A 17,141-nucleotide genomic window follows, 5' to 3' on the forward strand; every position below is an offset into this window, starting at 1 on the left:
TTTTATCCTTATTTAGCATTCAGAAATACAAGTAAGAGAGTTTGGTCTTGTCCGTTATGGGAGATGAATGTCTGAAGTGGAGCTCCGTTAGCAGCAGCTTTATTTTTTCTTTTATTTCTTACTAGTCATTAAGCCCGTTACAATAACGGGCGCTAGAACAGTAGTCCATAAACATTAGTAGGAACAGTCTATATTAAATGGCAATGGACATTTTACCTCTTTAATTTTTTTCAGTAAAATGCCTGTAATTTTCTCTGACAGTAATACTGGCTTTACTGTAAGTAATATGTGTCCCAGCAACTGATGTAATGTGCGCAAAAATAAATCTACTTTTAAAAGTCATCGTATTGTAATATCATGAAAAATCGTATATTTAGGAAAACCCCTTCAACGAGTGACACTTTACACTTTACTGGGCCAAGCTTCTTAATCGCAAATCTGACATCCTCAGAGTGAACACTTGCACAACAACAAACACTAATCCCACCTCTTTGGGGAAGCTTGTCTCCGCATCTCAGTACTCGATTGGATTTTTCGTGTTTTATGTTTTAGGTCTTACCTCATTTACTGAAATCCGATTGGATCGGCCGCTCGATATTTTATAGGTCTCGCCCTCTCTGTCCTGTGTGACGCGTCAGGTGGCCTTTGAAGCATCTGCTTTGAAGCATCGCACCGTGCCCCGTGCATGCGCACTTCACCAGAAGACACACACACACAGACACTGGACGTATACAGGAGTTTTATTAAAGTGGATTATCCTGAAGTATCCTGTATTTACCCAACCCGAGGAATTTCTACTACAGTATATAAACATGAGCAACAAGAAAGGGGGTCAGAAAGAAACAGAAAAGAAACCTAAAGCTACATTCAAGTCTAGACAGGCATCAAGTCCAAGTGCAAGGTACGGCCTTTCAGAGACTGACCTGGAACAGGCAGGCGAAAGTATAGACTTCCCAGGACCCCGCTCCACTGCGTCATCTCCAGTTGAGAGTGAAAATGGGAGTGAAGGTGCAAGTGATGCAGGTCACGATAGCTCGCCGATTCCAGAAGATCACTTGAAACTGGAGATGGCCTTGCAGTCCGTGCTTTCATCTACTCCTCGCGAGCTGTGAAGCATCGGCTGTAACGGGGATTTCCACTTCACCTGCGGAGCATGAAAGCCGAAACGATCTGTCTGAACTGAAGGTAATGATCGCAACAGTGGCCACGGCCATGGCCATAAATGAGCTCAAGAAAGACATTCAGAAAAATATAAAGAAAGAAAGCGAGAAGACAAACAAGAAGCTGCGGCTGGAGCTGCAAGAGCTGCGGCAGGATAATAAAGACCTGGAAAAACGTATATATAATCGCTTTGATGCAGCCTTTAAAGGTATGCTGAGGAAAATTGAGGAACATATTCAGCAAAATGCATCCAAACTGAGGGCACTTGCTGATCAGCTGGAAAACGTTAAGCAGACGTTCACGACTTGAATTGAAACTGAACATTTGGCATCTACCGTCGATGGAAAAGCAACAGCTGTGAATTCCAAATGCAAAAAACTCGGAGACAGACTTGCGGCTCTGGAAGATGGATGCAGAAGGAATAATATTAGAATCGAAGGTCTACCTGAGAATCGTGAAAGTCCAAACCCAGTGAAACTCGTAGCTGAACTATTCTTAAAAATAATTGGAGAGGACTTTAAATCAGATACCGAGATTGCGGCAGCTTATTGCATATATGGATCAAATACCTCTAAATCTAGGACTCTAATTGTTCGCTTCGAGAGATTACAATTTAAGATTAATGTAATGTCACTTCTCAGACAGAAACAAGAGATTATGTTTGAAAAGAACCACATTTGTATTTTCCCTGATTTCTCACCCTCAACATCTGCTAAATGTTGTGCTTTTTACAACATTAAACAGTGGTTACAGAAAGCCAATATCAGATACAGCCTCTTGTATCCTGCCAAACTGAAAGTGGATATTCAAGACAAATATTACATTTTCTCCACCATGGAGGAAGCAGAAAAGGTGTTAAGAAAGCTGATCCCGACACTTTTTTGAAATACGATAGTGAGTCGCATCCTGTCATGGCATGGCAAGAAGATATTACCTGCTGTCTAATCCATTTGCAATGATACAAGTACCATAATTATACATCCTTTTCTCATCTTGGCCACTTTCTGTTTATGTTTAAATTACAATTATACGTGTATGTGTGGAAGAAGTTATTATTATTATTATTATTTTACTACTTTAAAGGGGGCTGTTTAACATCATACCCTTGGTTTATTGTTATTGTTGTTATTGCATTAAGGTTTACTATACTTATCCAGGGCCATCTTTTTAACACCATTCTCCGGGTTTACTATCTTAATATTTCAAGACTGTTGAAGATTATATTTTACGCATATAGTATTTAGACTTAATCAGCAATGGATATCTCTACTCTTTAATCCTTAAACGCCGCTGACTCGCTGTCTCTAGTTATGTCAGAGGACTGGGACTCTGTGAAGTGGGGTCCTGCCTCACATGGGGAGGCAAAATGGAGGGGGGGATAAGGGTAGGAGAGAAAGAGAACAAGCTATATCTAATCTATCCTTTTAATCCTTATAATTATAATTACCAACATAACAATAGGCTGCATGGTAATAACTCGTGGGAAAATTTGGTTAAAGGTTAAAGCTGTCTCACTTCCAGTTAAGACTACAAAATGACATAAAAAAGTCAGAATCAATGTCTTCATGATGGGACAGTTAACTTTGTGAGCTGGAATGTTAAAGGCCTGAATCACGAATTAAAGAGAAAGAAAGTATTCTCTCACCTAACAGGTCTAAACGCTAAAATAGTATTTTTACAGGGGACCCACTTACTAAGCAAGGATCAGTTCCGGCTGCAAAAAGACTGGACTGGCCAAATGTTCCTTTCCAGCTTTACAAAGAAAACTAGAGGTGTGGGAATTCTCATACATAGAAAAGTCTCATTTGTAGCATCAGATGTAGTATCTGATCCTGAAGGGAGATATGTGATTGTCATGGGCAATTTATTTAACTGTAAAGTGATTTTGATAAATGTTTATGCACCCAGTGTTGATAGGTCCCCTGTCACTGGGAACTCAAGAACATATTCCTTCTACTCACCAGTGCATCATTGCTACTCAAGAATTGATTATTTCTTTAAAGATAATAATTTCTTGCCTACGATTAAATCTTGCAAGTACGATGCTATTGTTATTTCCGACCATGCCCCTCTGATCTTGGAGCTAAAATCATTATGCCCCACATACTCATCTCGCAGATGGCATCTTAACCCACTTCTATTAGCAGACAAGAACTGTACTGAATTTATATCAAAACAAATCAGTTTCTTTCTAGAGACAAATACATCATCAGAGGTCTCTGCAGGAATACTCTGGGAAACTCTAAATGCCTTCTTAAGTGGACAGACTATTTCATATCTTTCCCACAGAAATAAATTAGAAACCAAGAAGGTATCAGAGCTAACCAGTGAAATTATTAGAATAGATCAAGAACAGCCAGGTGTCCAAGCGAAGCTATTCATAGGAACAGGCAGGCTCTGCATTCAGAGCTCAACCTCTTAACAATGAAAGAAACTTAACAACTCATTTTTAAATCAAGACATCATTGCTATGAACACGGAGAGAAAGCTAATAAGCTTTTAGCTCAACAAATCCACAAGCAAGAAGTTCTCAATGTAATCCCAGCAATCATCAACACGAACGGAGATAAAATCATTGACCATAAAAATATAATGCATACATTTAGAACTACTATAAATCCTTATATTCTACTGAGTTTAAAGAAGGCAACACACAATCTAATGCATTTCTAGATGCATTACAGATACCACAAATATATACTCTTGTACAGAGGAATTGGATAAACCTCTAGCGCTATCAGAATCACTAGATGCTATAAAGTCACTTCAGAGTGGGAAAACAGCAGGCCCTGATGGCCACCCTGTTGAATTTTATAAGAAATGATCCGCTCAGATAGCTCCTCTCTTATTAGCAACATTTACAGAAGCTAGACACAATCAAATTCTGCCTCAAACTTTTCACCAAAAAAAGATCTCTGGTCTCAGAATTAGTTTGAATAAAAGTGTGCTCTTTCCAGTGAATTTTCAAGCATGCAATATTAGATTGGACACCTTCCCTTTTATCATTGCAGATCAGTTTATATACCATGGGGTAAATATCACAAGTAAACATAAAGCTCTTTATCAACAAAATTTTGCCATCTGTATGATAAAAATTAAGCAAGACTTGCACAGATGGTCAACCCTTCATCTCACTCTAGCTGGAAGAATTAACACTGTTAAGATGAATATCCTTCCTAAGCTTCTCTTTTTATTTCAAAACATTACAATATACATCAATAAATCATTTTTAAAGCAATTAGATTCAACCATAACCTCATTTATTTGGAACTTAAAACATCCACGTATTCAAACAGTGACCCTACAAAGACCTACAGTAAGGCAGAAGGTGGCATGGCTCTACCCAACTTTCAGTTTTATTACTGGGCAGCAAACATACAAGCTATAAAAACCTGGACACAAATAGATGAACATGCACAGGCTTGGTGTGCAATAGAAATAAAATCCTGCAGTACTTTTTGTTTTGTGCCCCTATTAATGCAAGTTATCGCCGATATACTAATAACCCAATTGTGCTTCACTCACTCAGAATATGGAACCAATGTAGAAAGCATTTTAAAATGGGGAATCTTTTATCTGTGGCACCTCTGCATGAGAACCGCCTTTTTCAACCCTCGCAAACATAAGCAGTTTTTAGTATCTGGAAAATATTTGGGATTAAATTACTTAGAGATCTTTATATAGACAACATCTTTGCATCCTATGAACAATTACATTCCAAATTTAACTCTCCAGCAACATATTTCTTTCACTATCTTCAAATTAGAAAATTTGTTAAACAGAAACTTCCCAATTTTCCTCATCTCCCAACTTCCTTGATGCTGGAAAAATATTGCTCAGTTTCGAGGACTCAGACAGCATTTCTGCAATATATAAAATTATTTTACAGTCCCTTCCTTTCAAAGATCCAAGAGGACAATGGGAAAAGGATCTCTCACTCAACATATCAGAAAAGGAGTGGAAGGTAGCAATGCAGAGAATTCACTCGCGCTCCATATACACAAAGCATACAATTATCCATCCATCCATCCATTATCCAACCCGCTATATCCTAACACAGGGTCACGGGGTCTGACATACAATTATTTAAGTCAAAATTATATATTGAGCACATCTGTCTTGCTTAAACTGTCCAAAATGTTTCCAGGGCAAGATCCAACCTATGAATGCTGCAATCAAGTTCCAGCCTCACTGGGTCACATGTTTTGGGCCTGCACCAAATTAACATCATTCTGGACAAAAAAAATTTAAATGCCTTTCAGACAGCCTTGGTGTCACAATCCCTTCTAACCCATTAGCAGCTGAGTTTGGTGTTCTTCCAGATGGGCTTAAACTGGAGAAGGACAAACTACACTATTGGAACGCAGACTTATTTTGCTAAACTGGAAGAATCCTAACTCTCCTCTTTCAAGTCAGTGGGTAACTGATGTTTTATATTATTTGAAGTTGGAAAAAATCTAATTCTTACTTAGAAGATCTCTGCAGAACTTTTTCAAAACTTGGCAGGATCTAATCTATAATAATAAAAGGCAAAGCCCTCACTGACTGACTGACTGACTCACTCACTCACTGACTGACTGACTCATCACTAATTCTCCAACTTCCCGTGTAGGTGGAAGGCTGAAATTTGGCAGGCTCATTCCTTACAGCTTACTTACAAAAGTTAGGCAGGTTTCATTTCGAAATTCAAAGCGTAATGGTCATAACTGGAACATATTTTTTGTCCATACACTGTAATGGAGGAGGCGGAGTCACGTATCGCGTCATCACGCCTCCTACGTAATCACGTGAACTAAAAACAAGGAAGACATTTACAGCACGAGTCACACGCGGGAACGAAGGTAAATGACGTTAATTTTTGACTGTCTTTTAATACTGTGTAAGCATACATATTAACACATGTGCAATTAAACGTGTGCATTTACGGGGTGATTTCTCAGGCTTAAAAGCTCACCTTTTATCAAACGCGGGAACAAAGGTAACTGACGTTGTTCACTGTCTTTTAATACTGTGTAACCATACATATTAACACATGTCCAATTAAACGTGTGCATTTACGGGGTGATTTCTCAGGCTTAAAAGCTCGCCTTTTACTAAAAAGGTAAATGCAAAACTATTTTCAATCAGTTTATTGAAACGCTCCCGTTAAGGATTGCAATAACATATTCGCGAGATAAAAGTTTAATGAGAACACACGAGGTATAAACGAACCACACGCCGTGGCGCAACGTTAGGGGCAACAGTTTCAACCATTCTATGATCTGCTTCTCGCAACTGAAAGACGGCACATGGCGGATGTTAGCCGACTTGCTGACCGCAACGTTAGGGGCTTCAACTATGGCGCTGACGCCACATCTCAGTGCCAACACTTTGCAGACTCTACTTAAAAGACACGCCCTCCTCAGTGGACAGTTAAAAACACCAATCAAACTAACGATGACATCAAGTATTACCCAATCAAAAGTAGGAAAGGAGGCATCTTCATAAAATGCGTGTGGGATGATTTGCATGAGACGCTGCTTTAAAAAAAAAAAGATAAAAAAAATACGGGATAAATCCCGTCCAGTATTGATTCAAAACGGGACGCGCAATTTCATTCTCAAACGCGGCACGATTCCGTATTTTAAAGGACGGGTGGCAACCCTACAGTGCCAGGTAACCACCCATACAATCAGATTGTGATTCAGACTAGGAATGCAATGAATGTAATTACCCCGATCTACATACAAGGCGAAAGTCTTGCAACATTCAAAGATGATGGTTTGGGATAAGTACACCATACAAGCTTATGAAGCCTTGAACCGAAAAAAGCAACATCTCAGAGATCGTAAAAAAAAAAATAGGAGGTAATGTCGTTTTACTCGCTGTAGATTTTAGTCAAACATTACCAGTTATTCCACGAGGGAGACCAGCAGATGAACTCAACGCGTGTTTAAAATCCATGCTTCTCCCACGCTCGGTTATATGTCACGTGTTCTCAGGTAGGTGCACCAAAAAATGTATACATTTAAGCATGTAATGGGCAAACAAAAAATGAGGTATACCCGAAGGCACTGCAGTAGTACTTAATGTAACTTTACTTCTTAAATGTTAATGTTTTACTGTTTAATAATTTATACGCTTCTTATATGTTGTTCAAATTCTTTTATCAAAATACCACTGACAGCGCAATGCACGATAACATGGAGTGAATACACCATACGCATCCGCCCACGGCTGCCCTGCTGTGCGCAGATAGGAGTTGATTCTACAATAAAATAAAATAAACATAAAAAGAGTAAAACAAACATCACCCATAAACCGTGTGTGTGTGTGTGTATATATCTGTATATATATATGTTGATATGTGGATGTGTATATGTATATATATATATATATATATATATATATATGTAGATATGTATATATATGTGTATATGTATATGTATATATATGTTTATATGTGTGTGTGTGTATTTTATATATATAAAACACAGCAACACTCATAACAATGACAACACAATTACATTGACAATCATGTTACGTTATTTTTAAAATGTTTCCTTTTTTTTTCATAACCTCTTTAACACACTACTTCTCCGCTGCGAAGCGCGGGTATTTTGCTAGTCAATAATATTTTAGAATAAGCTCTTAAAGCACTGAGGAAGCAGATTCTCTTCCCATTTCTTTTTCTTCTACATTTATCTTTAACTGCCAATTAAACTCATCAATTTATTTATTTTTACTAGCTTTAAGTTTTACTTCGTTGGCCATGCTCTCTTTCTCAGGGGTGAGGGTTGATTTGTATTCAATTCTCTTTTTTGTAAAAATGTATCTATTTGTATGGAATGATCACAATAAAATCAATAAAATTAAAAAAAAAAAGAACTACAAGTAAGACATTGGATCTGAGAAGACAGAGCATCAGGGTCATCAGGTGTTATACATAAGTAAAGCTGCATTTCATCTCCATAGCTGTGGATGTTCACCTTCTGTTTGAATATAATCTGGCCTCATAGAAGCATGTAAACTGAAAGTGGCAGTAGGCCCTAAATATGTCCCTTTAGTATGCTGTATACAATATCATTGGAAGAATATCAAGTCAAGTGTCTTTCAGCTGCTACACTCCTGCATCATTTAGCAAGAAAGGAATTAACACAACAAACAAGCCCCCATAAGAATGGGTGGGGGTGGGGATTGGAGAGGAAAGAGATTTGAGAGTTTTGCAACAGTTTAGTTAAAATACCAAAACCAATGTACTACAGCAAAACACCATTGAGATATTGTGGCAGGACCATGAACAAGCATTTGATGTCATTGGATTAAAGCAGTTCTGCAGATAGCAGATGAAAGCAGATAAAAGTTCATCATCTGTTACGAAAGACAAATCAAGAATCACAAGAAACATCTGGTTGTAGTATTGCTGCTAAAGTTGGTGTAAGATGTTACTGAGTCTAAAGAAGGAATTACTTTTTACATAGGGCATTCATTTTTTTTGAATATCATTAATTAGTGTTCTAGTGTCTAATAAGAAATTTGTAATGAAATCTAATATCATTCTTTGTGAAAAATGTGCAGTAATACAACATATACAATAACCTTCTAGTGCAGGGATAAGAATAATTGCAATATATGAAGACAAAAATTGTCTTGGAGATGCTAAACACAATACCTAATTTTAATTAAACTAATCTTATTAACAATTATGTCCAAAGTAGTTTATCATGTTTTCTTTTCTGCTAGATCTTCCAAATGGAAAGGAGTACATGAAGAACAGAAACAAAAGTTGTATTTAAAACGAGAAGATGGAGAATTCTGGTATGGCATCTTTAAAATTTTATTCATTTTAATTTCATAACTGTTTAAAATGCAGCAACAAAAATATGTCCAAGCTATTTGTCATAGCAGGAGATCAAATGAGTAACAGCTTGGGAAATATGTAGTTGGGTGGTGCTGAGTAGAAAGTACTTAAGCGGAGGAGTGTTTGGGGTGAGAGGCTCTTTTCTGGGGTGTTCATGGGAAAAGCACCAAAATCAGTAGTGTGCTGTTATAATACTTTGGTAAATAAATCAAATAAATGTTTGGTAACCTTGTGGTGAGGTCATTACATGGTGTCAGAAGTGCTTCATGAAGTAGTAAAAGTGAGAATGGAATGCTAAAGTTCAACCGTACAGAAAACTTCAGTTTAATGTGCCCAGTGAACTGGCCGGCATGGCACCAAAGATTCACAAAGTAAGCTAATTGAAGATTATGGAGATGTTCATGTCAGCACACTAATTTATTAACAAACTCTGAAGCTGCAGATGTATAAAAGTAATATTTTTTAACAATATGGTTCTCATTAGTTGTAGTTAATATTTCTACATTAAATAATTTGAAAAAGTAGTCTGATATACCAAAATCTATGACCTGTTTCACTTCAACTTTCAATCCTTTAACAATTACTAAATCCAGTGTGTGTCCTCCCTTATGTGTGGGCTGGTTGGTGTGCTGGCTGAGATTAAATGAGTGCAGGAGGTTCATGAAATCTTTTGCTTTCATGTCAAACTGATTATCGACATGAGAATTAAAATTGCCAACAATTAGGAATCTGTCAGAATTACCGGTAATTATTATTATAGATACTAAGTGTGAGAATTCCAAATTGGAGGACGCATTATATTTAGGAGGTATGTAAATGGACAATACAAGTGACTGGGACACACTTTGATTAACAATGGCAAAATACTCAAAAGACGCAAACGTACCAAACTCGACATCTTTACACTTTAACTGGCTTCAGTAAATATTTGCTAAATCACTGCCTTTCTTGCCTTGGTGAAGCACTTGAGTAAAGCTGTAATTTGGAGGTGCAGTTTCAATTAAAACTGCGGCACCATCTGAGATAATCCACATTTCACTTAATGTAACAAAGTCAATTTTCCTATCACTAATAAGGTTGTTAATATAAAAAGTCTTGCTGGTTAATGCTCTAACATTTAGCAAAGCCAAATTTAAAGTCTTGGAAGAGCAGAGCTGAATCAAAGTGCTACGACAGCTTGAAATGGTAATTATGTTTTTCGTGTTCATGCAAATTTTTTATATCTATAATCTATAGTTATAGTTTTAATACAATGCACATCTAGAGGTGAAATAGTAATTAAATTATTTTCAATTATACCTTTTTGTCCAAGTTTTTTTCTTAAACTATGGTGGAAAGATAGATTAAATTCAAGATGTTTTCGGAGAGGACCCGGGCTCCAAATTTGTCTGGATGCAGACCGTCTTGCCTGAAAAAATGCAGTCTCTCACTGATGGGATCCTAGTTATCCAGGAAGCCAATGTTTTATCCCTTGCAGAAGCCTCTTGTCCATTTGTTTAATGCCAGCAGAAGAATATAATATTCATCAGATCTTCTAGCTAGAGGGAGAGGACCTGAAAAGAAGATTCTTGCCACCGAGGTCCTCTTCTTCATGTTTTGAATGAGCACTGCAAAATCCGCTTTATCAGCCTCTGACAGTGGATATCGCGTGTTGTTTACTCAAGCATTTATTACGATGGTTCTAACAGCCCTGTCCTTATGCTTCTCAAGCTTGTTGTTGCTCTTCTTGTAATATCTCGTACACGAGCACCAGGAAAAAAACAAGAAACAAATGATTTGTTTTTAGGCAAGAAATATGAAGGTTACAAACAATTGAATCCCTAATAACCCTAATAACAAATACATCTCCAGAGACTGCCGGCACAGTTGAGGAGAAGAGATAGTTGAAACAATTCTAGATGGCAATGCTTGCCTGAGCCAACTAATGATCTAGACTTGATCCCCTGCCTGCACAGCTGAAACAGCCCGATATCCTCATCATTGATTCGGATGGGCATGTGGGTAAAACTCACTTGGCCAAGTGAGAATGTGGCACAGCATACGGTTGAAGTTGTTGAATGCAGGCGACTTGTGACAATCTCAGCTACAGAGTAAGACTGTTTTATCAGGTGAGCCCTCTGCTCCCTCACGTGCAATTGTCTGGCTAAAATTTGCTGGATCTGGTCCTCTAGGGCCCGAAGTTCTTCAACAATATGCTGCATCTCACAGTTGGCCATTATCCACTTTCGCTTCTGCTTCGTGTCCTAAGAAAGAAAGAGAGAAAGAGGGTTAGGAAATCCAAATGTTATATCTTAAGTATTTTTTTCCTAACAATAACTGGGACGAGTGTTTGAATAAATTTGTGATTGCAAAGGATCACACAATGGATGGGCGTCCCAGCTAGGACTGGTTCTTTCCCATCAACCGACCAGGAGGCCAGTGTGACAGAATGACGGAGGGAGGCTTCATTTAAACACTATATGCCTCCCCAAGAGCTACATGGCAGCACCCCTGGGTTTTAGGACCCATTCCAATACCTGTCATGAACCATGGGACTTGTAGTGCAGTAAGGCAGCCCTGCTGTGATCTGTGGGTGCCACCAGAGGGTGCTAAAGGGAGTTGTGGTCCCTGCTTTAGGGAACTTCCAAATGACCTGTGGCTATGCCGTGGCACCAGAAGTACTCCCAGGTGCAAGATAAAAGAGGCCACTTGACCTCATTCAGAAAGTTGGAAGGAAGAGGGCAATACTTGCGGGAGGAAGAGGAGTTTGAGGAAAGAACAGAGAAGAAAAGAATCACTGTTGATCCTGTTTGTCTTGGTCAGAAAGGTATAGGAAAAATAAAAAAACTTTATTTGAACCCACGACTATGTGTGTGTCATTTTTGTCTGGGGTTTGGGGCTCTGTGTATTTCCCCCTGTATTCCACAGTGATACAATGACCAGAGCTATAATTTGTTTACCTATCTGCCACAGTAAGTCAGGTACAATGTGTGGGTTTGTGCATTTTTGATTGTTTTGAATAATAGGCAATCATGAGACTGAGAATAGCAATTTCAATAAGGAACAATGTTTTCCTGACATTTTCCGTGGTGTAAAGGAGGTTTTGATTGAGCATATTTCATGAGTAGCTTCTTCCAGAACAGAAATTTGTGGTAAAAAATATTACATTTTGCACTTTCAGTGCATTTGTGGGCTAGATATTGGTGATTATACATATTAGATATACTACTATAAATTTCATGCACTATGGAGACAACCCAACTTATGTTAAAAGCAGAATGTTATTTGGTTTAGAGACAACAGCAGAAGCTTTTCCAGTCACTCAAAAAAAGTTATTTTGCTATAATTATTGTATTCTTTTCCAATAGTATTGTATTATTTGAATTTTATTTTAAGAATTTACTGAAAAATACATTTTCAGAGTTTAGAAAATGGGAGAAGAGATGACACTTTCAGCATTAGCAAATAACAAGAATAAATACAATATTTGAAATTATTTTTTGCATGAGCATTAAAAAGCACATTAAGTACATCACCAGTTTTCAAGTTTAAATTTAATGTCACACAAGGAATAAAAAGATTATGAACTGTTTGACAATTACAGTTTTATTAATGGTGGCTAGTGCTGCTGGCAAGTGCTGCTGGATCACACCAGAATCCTAGGTTCAAATCCCAACTAAAAATTATTTTTTTACATTTGTTTTTCTTCCCATAAATTTCTGGATTTATAAGCAAACTCCATTACTGTACACCATGTTGCATAATTGCATTGTGTTATTAAAATGTGAGATTTCTTTACATCATAAGCTGAATTACCTGTTCCAATGTTGCTATAATGAATTGCATTTTTAACATGCTTTTTCTCTATGTGCTCCAGTGACACTTCGGTCAGGTTGTGACAGTAGGACATTGCACCTTGGAGGCATGTAATCTGTCTGCGAAACTAAATTCATATTTCAATATACTTGAAAAACAGAAGAAAAAACAGTATAACCTAGTACATTTACAAAAGAAAGCTTTGATCAAAATTATTTTTTTAATTATTTAAATGATTAAAAATGGGTTAGAACATACAGTAATTAGCCTAAGAAAATCACAAAGTCGACTTGTAAAAGTTTCTTTCGTTATATTCCATGTTGCATCTCTAGTCTGACGGGCAGTCTATATTTCTGTAGAAGCAAGCCATTGAAGGCAGGCCAATGGTCTGCAGCAGAAGGTGGGCCATTGGCATGTGATGATGACTCATTGGTAAATGATAATGGGCAACTGGCTGATAACAGGGCTGGATGTGGGGGGAAGGTGCAATGGCTCATGAGCATGTAATACTGGCCTATGAGAGTCAAATTGTAGCGGTGCTACATGATTAATGTCATTGTAAATGTATTTTATGCTGAGTCCCATCTTTTGTCGGGTTGTCCTGTTTACATGATCTGTGTTTATGTAAATTTGCTCCCCTGGAAACAAAAGGGGACAGATAACATTGTGGAACCATGGTCCCTCATGATAATTGGTCCTGTCAATCCCATCACCTGCATCCGGTCATTCGCTGTTTAAATGGAAGGACAGAAATAAAAGAAAACAGCCCATTCTATTAGACCACCAATTCACTACAGAGACAGGAGAAAGAACCGACCCAAATCATTCACACCTTTGTCTACCTGCCACTTTCAATACCCGACAACAACATCTTTGCACCGCAAAACCCCGGGGTTCTGGATTACGCCACGTACTGAGGATAAACTTGGTGAGACTATTTCTAGTTGTATGGGGAGATGGGCAAGCCATCATTTTCATCCATGTAATTTCCTTGGGAAAATTTTTCCAGCTGAACCAGGTTCACAAACTTTACCCATTTTCGGTTAATTCTTCTGGAATTTTATATGCATTTCGTACTTTCTGTGTCTTATTGAGTTAGTGTTCAGTATGGGGTCAAGGGAGGGTTTCTATTGTATATTAACTTTGTGCTGCACCTTTTCTTTTTATTAGTACTTTCCGCCAGACACTTTTGAGGTTGAACATTATGTCGGGTTAGTTGGGGTATGATATATATATATATTGTTTGGAGTTTGTTCATTTCTTTTTTATTAATATATACTTACTTTATTATTTTACATAATGTTTGTTTTTTTTGGCTTATTTTTGATCGTCAATTGGGGAAGTTTATTTGAAAGTGGTATGGCTTGTCGGGTCTAACGTCCTCAGCTTACCAGGCAACGGGTCTTGGTGATGTAGCTGCCGGTTAGAGAGAGTGAGTCAGCCATTATAAAATGAAACAGTAAAGTACTGTACACTCAATACTCGAACCCCTGTTGCTGCTCTGCAACCCCAACATGCTGCAAAAATTTAAAGACAGTTACTTTTTCTGCAGTCTTTAAACACTTTAAACGCTTACCTTTACTCAAGCACAATGTCAAAAAGGGGGAGAAATTGTTGTTAAAGTGTCCCACATGGCCCCTTTACAGCAAAAAAGAAAGTTTTAGGGTACAAATGATGATTTAATTAACTGCCATAGAGTTACAACATGCAACACTTGGCATTACTTACAGTATAATTTAAGCATTGCAAACATTAAGTATTGTTGTGAATGTTGTTTAAATTCAGAAGAAGAAAAAAATTGTGTTATAACATCAATTGCACTTGCATATTAATGCCCCCTGGCAATTGTAATGAGCATCCTCTGCAATTAGGGGACCCATACAACACCTCTGTCTGGCGTGCATGTGGAGTGTGTGAATGCACCTCAGTAACCTGTAATGCAAGGCTAGGCATTGGCCTATAGAACCGAGACATTGCCCCATGAGTGTGCGCTACTGACTCTTGACACTGTGTTGTGTATGCATGCCACTGGCCCATGACACTGTGCTGTGTGTTCATGCCACTGCCCCCTGCCACTATCTCATGTGTGTTTGCCAGTAGCCCGGAAAACTAACAGTACAGTACATTTAATGCTGTAACCCCCTTTCCTTGTTGGAGCCAAGCGGTACACCTGTAAAATTTGAAAATGGATACAGGAGCCAATGTTAGTATTATAAGTGAAAAGACAATCGTAACAAATAAAGGACTAGAAAAGCCTAATGAAACCCTAAATAGGCTGGGAAGAAAATTGCTCTGTATAGGACAATTTAAATGTAGTAGTGTTTACAAAAAGAGAAAATATTCATGACTTATGTATCGTATGTGGTGAAAGGCATAAACATTAGCAGCCTGCTAGACAGAGTGATAGCAACAGAGATGAGGCTTGTTAAAAGAATAGACCAAATTAGCACTATGTCTTCTGTATTTAGTACATTAAAAACAGAGCCGGTAAAGTTAAGTGTCAGACAGGGAGCCGAAGCATTCCATTACCACTTCTTCCAAAAGTTAAGGTCACGTTGGGAGCATGTACTGGTACAGCGTATTGCTGCACTCAACATACAATGAAACAGCTTGAATCCTGGCTGGCAACCCCTCAGGCAGACACATGGTCCAGTTCTAACCTCCAGATATGACTATCTATCTGCCACAGCCAGATGTTATGTGGGTGTCCCCTTAGCCTGGGGTCCTCAACCTGTTGACAACAAAAGAAACAGAACAACTTATTTCTAAATCACAACATCATTACTATGAACAGGAGAGAAGGCTAATAAGATCTTAGCTCAACAAATCCACAATCAAGAAATTCGCAATGCAATATCAGTAATTACTAATACAGACAGAGACAAAATCATTGACCATAAAAATATAATGCACACATTTAGAAACAACTATAAGTCTTTATATTCTGCTCAGTTTAAAGAAGACAAGACACAGCCTAATGCCTTTTGGATGCATTACAGACCACAACTAAATACTCTCATTGCAGAGGAATTGGATAAACCTCTGGCACTCTCAGAATTAATAGATACTATAAAGTCACTTCAGAGTGGGAAACAGCAAGCCTTGATGGCTACTGTGCTGAATTTTACAAAAACATTTTCAACCAAGTTAGCTCCCTTTTTATTAGCAACATTTACAGAAGCTAGAGACAATAAAATTCTACCTCAAACTTTTCGCCAAGCATTAATTACCATCTTTCATAAGAAAAATAAGGACTTATTACAATGTGCATCATACAGACCAATCTCACTTCTGAATAATGATATTAAGACACTCTCCAAAGTTCTATCTAGAAGGATTGAGAAAGTGCGTCCTTCGGTAATATCACAAGACCAAACTGATTTTATTAAAGGCAGACACTTAGTTCCCAATCGACACCTGTTTGACGTAATATATTCACCAACAAAGTCAAACACCCCGGAGATATTATTATTGTAGGATGCAGAAAGAGGATTTGATATGGTTGAATGGGACTAACTTTTCTCTACATTGGAGAAATTTGGGTATGGTTCAAACATATGTGCATGGATCAAACGACTGTATACCAGTCCAGAAGCTTCAATTTGTATTAACAATATTATTTCAAGCTACTTCAAACTAGAACATGATAATTAGAGAAGGATGCCCTCTGTCACCACAGCTATTTGCAATCACCATTGGGATTATCAGAGAAGGACTTGAACAGAAAATATCACTATATGCAGATGATATGGTACTATATATATCAAATCCACAAAATACTGTGCCTGCAGTCCTAACAACACTAGCAGAATTTCAAAAGAATTCTGGACTAAAAATTAATGTTAATAAAAGTGTGCTCTTTCCACTGGACTATCTAGCACACAATACTAGATTAGACACTTTCCCTTTTATCATCGCAGATCAATTTAAATACCTAGGGGTAAACATCACAAGTAAACATAAAGCACTTTATCAACAAAATTTTGCTGTCAGCATGAAAAAACTTAAACAAGACTTGTATAGATGGTCTACCCTTCATCTCACCTTAGCTGGAAGAATCCTTCCTAAGCTTCTTTTCAAAGCATTTCAATATGCATTAACAAATTATTTTTTAAGAAGTTAGATTCAATCATAACCTAATTTATTTGGAATTCAAAACATACATGCGTCTAAAGAGCGACCCTACAGAGACCTAAGGCAGAAGGTGGCATGCCTCTACCTAACTTTCAATTTTATTACTGGGCAGCAAATATACAAGCTATAAAAACCTGGACATTGACACAAATAGATGAACACATACAGGCTTAAAGGATTAAATCACTTAGAGATCTGTACATAGATAACG

General features: G+C 37.7%; 1 protein-coding gene across 2 annotated transcripts in view; it reads left to right on the plus strand.

Moving 5' to 3' along the window:
* The window catches only part of LOC114649337 (calpain-1 catalytic subunit-like), a 125,766-nt gene that overhangs the window by 57,311 nt on the left and 51,314 nt on the right, over positions 1 to 17,141 (plus strand). For both annotated transcript variants that reach the window (XR_007934344.1, XM_028798843.2), the window contains exon 9: positions 8,884 to 8,958. Coding sequence is in view for 1 of the 2 variants with exons in the window: in XM_028798843.2 (XP_028654676.1) it covers positions 8,884 to 8,958 (75 nt within the window). In the remaining variant the exon portion in view is untranslated. The remainder of the gene's footprint in view (positions 1 to 8,883; positions 8,959 to 17,141) is intronic.

The sequence above is a fragment of the Erpetoichthys calabaricus genome, chromosome 3 (genome assembly GCF_900747795.2).
Source record: "Erpetoichthys calabaricus chromosome 3, fErpCal1.3, whole genome shotgun sequence".
In the NCBI taxonomy this organism is placed as follows: Eukaryota; Metazoa; Chordata; class Cladistia; order Polypteriformes; family Polypteridae; genus Erpetoichthys; species Erpetoichthys calabaricus.